The 5,349-nt window shown below is 38.6% G+C and overlaps 1 protein-coding gene across 1 annotated transcript in view; it reads right to left on the reverse strand.

Moving 5' to 3' along the window:
* The window catches only part of SLX4IP (SLX4 interacting protein), a 194,571-nt gene that overhangs the window by 173,713 nt on the left and 15,509 nt on the right, over positions 1-5,349 (reverse strand). The window contains 1 exon segment of the mRNA XM_023512152.1: positions 1,658-1,713. Within this exon segment, the coding sequence (XP_023367920.1) occupies positions 1,658-1,684 (27 nt within the window). The 5' untranslated portion in view covers positions 1,685-1,713.

Raw genomic sequence — 5,349 nt, forward strand, 5'->3', positions numbered from 1 at the left:
AACTAACTACTGCACTTTATATTTTGACACTTTCAACTTGTCCTTAAGATAACACCAGCATACAAAAAATGTCCTAAAGAACAGCCAAGACACGTGAAAGCATCTCCAAAATCTTATACTCACTATTTATTGATTCCTGCCCTCTCTTTCCCTACCACAGCTGAGAAAGTCTCAGCCCCAGCCATCAAGGGACAGAAAAGGGACACAAAAAAGAGGAAAATGACAGAGGGCCGCAAGGCAGGAGAACTCGCCCCCGGCACTCAGCCCGGTACAGCATCTGCTGCCTGTTTCTTTCACTTTGATCTTTTATCTGCTTTGACATAATCAGAAATCATGCCACAACATGCAATGAGAACGATAATCTTTAACATTAAGAACCATGTTATGACAAAAAAGCAATGTAAAAGAGGCCTGCATGAACAAACTCTCATAACCATAGGAACTATTAATCTTCTCCCCCATTTCATTCTTAAAATATAAATTTTCAACATGCCTCCTCAAAACTTTCAGAGTTGAAAGTAATGAAATTTGTATTTTTTTTTATAAACTATTGGGATTTTTAAGTTATCATAATTGTACTAGCTAGGATCTTTAACTTTACTAAGAGTGGTGGTAATGAGTACATTTATTTCATAATTAATTTATAGATAATGCTTTTGTTTCCTCACAAAATTGATATATTTGTCCCAATGTTATCTTCAATGATGATGTCAATGTTTTGCCTATAGTTGATGTTCTGTAAATATTCATGGAATTAGGGAGCCTGAAATAAAAAAAAAAAAAACCTTTCAGAGTCCCAAATGTAAAGAGGAGAAATGTTCTCTCCAAGTAGTTGTTCATGCCTGTAGTCCTAGCACTCTGGGAGGCCAAGATGAGAGGATTGCTTGAGCTCAGGAGTTTGAAACCAGCCAGACACTCTGTCTCTACAAAACTTAGCCTGACACTTTAGCCTGACTATAGTCCCAGCTACTCAGGAGAATGAGGCAGGACAATCGCTTGAACCCACCAATTTGAGGTTGCTGCAAGCTATGATGACACCACTGCACTCTACCTGGGGCAACAGAATGAAACTGTCTTTAAAAGAAGGAAAAAAAGTTTGTCTGTTTTTGAGCACTTTATCAGTTACTCTAATTTTTCAGAAGAATCAAAATGCAGGCACAATGGATGAGAAGGTTTTGCAAACTCCAAAACTCTGAGTCTTCTCATTCTGGAATTGGGCATTAACTGATTAGGCCTGTAATGTGACAGCAGGCGATGGCAAGAAGCTCCTCAAAGCTGCTCTTCCAACCCAGAGTTAAGAACACAAGGCCATTGTATGTTCTTGGCCAGTAGCAATCATGGTAGGGATAAAAGACTCTCCGTTTGATGCAGACACAATTATAAAATTTAGCAATCAAATGGATAAATTGTTTTTATTTTATATAGGAAATTGTCTTCTAAAACTAAAATACGTGAATTGTCAGAAAATATAATCTCAGTTTGTATTAGTTTTTGAATGCTCCCCTGAGGCAGGGTAACAATACATAAAATGAATAAATGGAAAGTAAACAACAAAAGAGCAGAAGGTAAATTCACAACTTCAGTTTTTAATTAACACAGGACTTAGTTATACCAGAAAGTGATTAGTCATTTTGTGAAAGGCTTAAACATTACTTACTTTAACAGCAAATTTCTTAGATGCCATTGCTTACTGATTCCACGATAACTTGAGACCTTTACAAGAGAGAAAAAAATAAAGTTATATCAAAATCTCTTTTTATTTGTATATTATAGAGGGGAATGGTTGTCTGAATGATAAAATATCAACAGGTATTTGGGAAATGAATGCTCACTTATAATTATCCTTAACCAAAACACTATTAACTTAAAAACTACCCACAGAAAGAAAAGTACAGGCCCAGAGGGCTTCCCTGACGTACTCTACCAAATGTTTAAGGAAGAGTTAATAAAAACCCTTCACAAACTCTTTAAAAAAATAAAAGCATAAGAAAAACTTCTCAAATCATTCTAAGAAACCAGTATTATCTTGATACCAATAACAGAGACATCTCAAGAAAACTACATACCAATATCCCTTGTGGAGGACACAAAAAATCATCAACAAAATACTAGCAAACCCAACAGAGCAACATGAAAAGGGTTATTTTATATACTATACGACCAGGTTAGATTTACCCCCAGGAATGCAAAGGTGGTTTAACAACTAATTAATCAAAATAAATACCATATTGCCAGAATAAAAGAAAAAACACAAATAATCATCTCAAATACAAAAGAATTATTAAATCAAGTCAAATGCATTTTAAATCAAATCTCTAAAAATAGCCAGGCATTGTGGTGGGCGCCTGTAGTCCCAGCTACTTGGGAGGCTGAAGCAAGGGAACTGCTTGAGCCTAAGAGTTTCAGGTTGCTGTGAGCTGTGATGCCACAGCAATCTACTGAGGGCTGTCCCCCTCCCCCTCCAAAAAGTGAATAAATTAGTACTCTCACTCACTGCTGATAAGAATATAAAATGTTGCAGCCACTTAGGGCAATAGTTGGGTAGTTCCTCAAAATTTTAAATAGACTTGCTATATGATCCAGCATTTCTATTCCTAGGTATTATCCAAGAAAAATAAAAACATGTCCCTAAAAAAAATATACAGGAATGTTGACAGAAGCATTATTAACAACAACCAAAAAGTGGAAAACAACCCAAAAGTCCATCAGCTCATGAATGGACAGACAAAATGTGGCGTATCCAATAAAACAGAATACTGTTTGGCAATAAAAAGGTAAATACTCCCCTTTACTGTGCTCAGCCAGGCAACTGCCCTCTTCTACCCCAGCAGAAGCCTGGAGTATTGTCTGTAGTGGCTAAGACAGAAGTTCTCTGGTCTGGAAAGCACCAGACACATCATAAGGTGGAGATTATTCTACTGAAAACAGAGATTTAGTCAGCATGCCTCTCTACTCCGCCTAACTCTCCACACAGGATATCGAAACTTCCCTATTCAGGGAATTAAACTAACCTAAAAGGCAGAATCTAAAAAATACTGACATCAGGGGTTCCCCAAGGAAGCAGCCTAGACAGATGGTTCTAAAGTGAACTCCACAACCACAAGGCCACACCCATGTGCAGACATCTAGTCACCTTTGTAATATCCTGTTCTCAAACATTACACGAGTAAACCACCAGGAACTACCTAACATCTAAAGCCAGATTCTATCAAGAAAAATAAACAGACCCAAAAAAATAGTTAGCTGAAAGAGACTACGGAGAGAGAAGGAAACTTTTTTTATATAAATGAAAACTATTAGGGGAATTGGGCATACTACATCCATAAAGTAAAAAATAACTAGATAAACAGAACTTTCAGAAAACAAATTAAAACCACAATAGCTGAAATAAAGAGAAAACTTAATAGGAGTGAGAAATTAAGTCTCTTAGAAACTTCAGCAAAAATAAGAGAGAGAAAAAATAAAAAAGAGCACCTTAAAATTAAAGGGCCAATATGGCAGGACCAACACAGGAAAATTAGGGTAGAAACAGACCTGTTTTAGGGCATCTATCGTAGTGAAATTTTAAGCACTGGGAACAAAAAGAACCTTCAAAAAGTTTTTTGGGAGAGTCTGGGGGTAGGAGGTAATAAGGAGCCAGAACTGACTTTAACTGCCTCAAGCAACTCTGGAAGCTAAAAGGCAATTCAGAAATATATTATCTTAAAAATTCTGACAAAAACTGCTTCTACCCTCCCACTATATTTAAACTTCAGGGAGGGGAGAAAAAACATTTTTAGACATGCAAGTGCTTAAAAAATACATGTCCCACGCATCCTTTCTCAGGAAGCTACTGAAGATGTGCTTCACCAAAATGAGGAAATTAACCAAGAAAGAGGAAGATGCAGAAAAACAGGAAGGGCAGAGGAAAGGAGGAAACAGGAGAAAGGCAGAGGAAAGCTGAGGGTCTGGAGGAGGAGACCCTGCAGGAGAGGCGTGGGCACAGGGGGAACTGCTGGTCCACATGCAGCAGGTTACAGCCAGCAGTCTGCAGCATACAGATGAACTTCAGACAACTGGTGGAATAGGAGACTGAATTAGGACAGGTACAGGAAAAGCTACACAGCTGAACATCAGTAACAAGGCAACTACTGACTGCACACTGAACAAGAACTTGCAGAAAATAAAAAGCAAAGAGTACTTAAGACACAGCTCAGTTACAATTAGCATTTACAGCCATAACAGCAAACAGTGAATCTTGACCTAAACAATATTATGTTTACAATGATATTAGGAGGATGGGAAATACACATGTATGTATGTACGTACACAAGGTGGGGGTATAGGGATAAAAGGGACCAAAGCTCTCTTCAATGGTAATGGAAGGTTTCCGAAGCAAGGGTAAGACCAGTAAAAACAGCCACAACAGTTATAATAAAACAGAAATATATAGCAAGTAATTTAGTGACAGGGATCCAATGTTTTTTTTAATTCTTATTTCTTTGCTTTTTTGTTGTTGTTGTTGAGACAGAGTCCCACCCTATGTCCTGAGCAGAGTACAGTGGCGTCACAGCTCATGGCAACCTCATACTCCAGCTGAGGGCATCCCCCTGCCTACATTTATTTAGGAGTCAGGGTCTCACTCTCACTCAAGCAAGTCTCGAACTCCTGAGCTCAAGCAATTCTCCCTCCTCAGCCTCCCACGGTCCTGGGATAAAAGGTGTGAGGCACCACGCCTGGCTCAATTTTTTCTTTTTTTTTCTTTTGAGACAGAATCTCATTCTGTTGCCCTAGGCTAGCGTGCCCAGGCATCAGCCTAGCTCACAGCAACCTCAAACTCCTGGGTTAAAGTGATCCTCCTATCTCAACCTCCTGAGTAGCAGAGACTACAAGTGCCCACCACAATGCCTGGCTAATTTTTCTACTTTTTTTTAGTAAAGACATGGTCTCACAATTGCTCAGGCTAGTCTTGAACTCCTGAGCCTTAACCTCCTGGAATGCTACAATTATGGGTGTGAGCCACTGCATCCAATGGAACCCAATTCCTAACAAGCTAAACTCTGCCCAAACCTGAAAACAAGGTGAAGAGGGCTCACAAGCGTGGAAGAAGGAGGGACCATCACTTCCAAGCCTTATACATGGGACCGCTCACCTGTCAACATCATTTACGGGCTACCCAGGCACTATTAGAGCAGCACTGTCCACACAAATACAAATGCAAACCACAAAGGTGACTATAAATTTTCCACTAGCTGTTTTTAAGAAAACAGCACATAAAAACAAGTGAAGGTAATTTCAACAATATATTTTATTTAATCCAATATATCCAACGTGTTTGCATTTCAATATGTGATCAATTAAAAAAAGGTT

This window comes from Otolemur garnettii, unplaced genomic scaffold (assembly GCF_000181295.1).
Source record: "Otolemur garnettii isolate 467f Iridium unplaced genomic scaffold, OtoGar3 scaffold00025, whole genome shotgun sequence".
Lineage (NCBI taxonomy): Eukaryota > Metazoa > Chordata > Mammalia > Primates > Galagidae > Otolemur > Otolemur garnettii.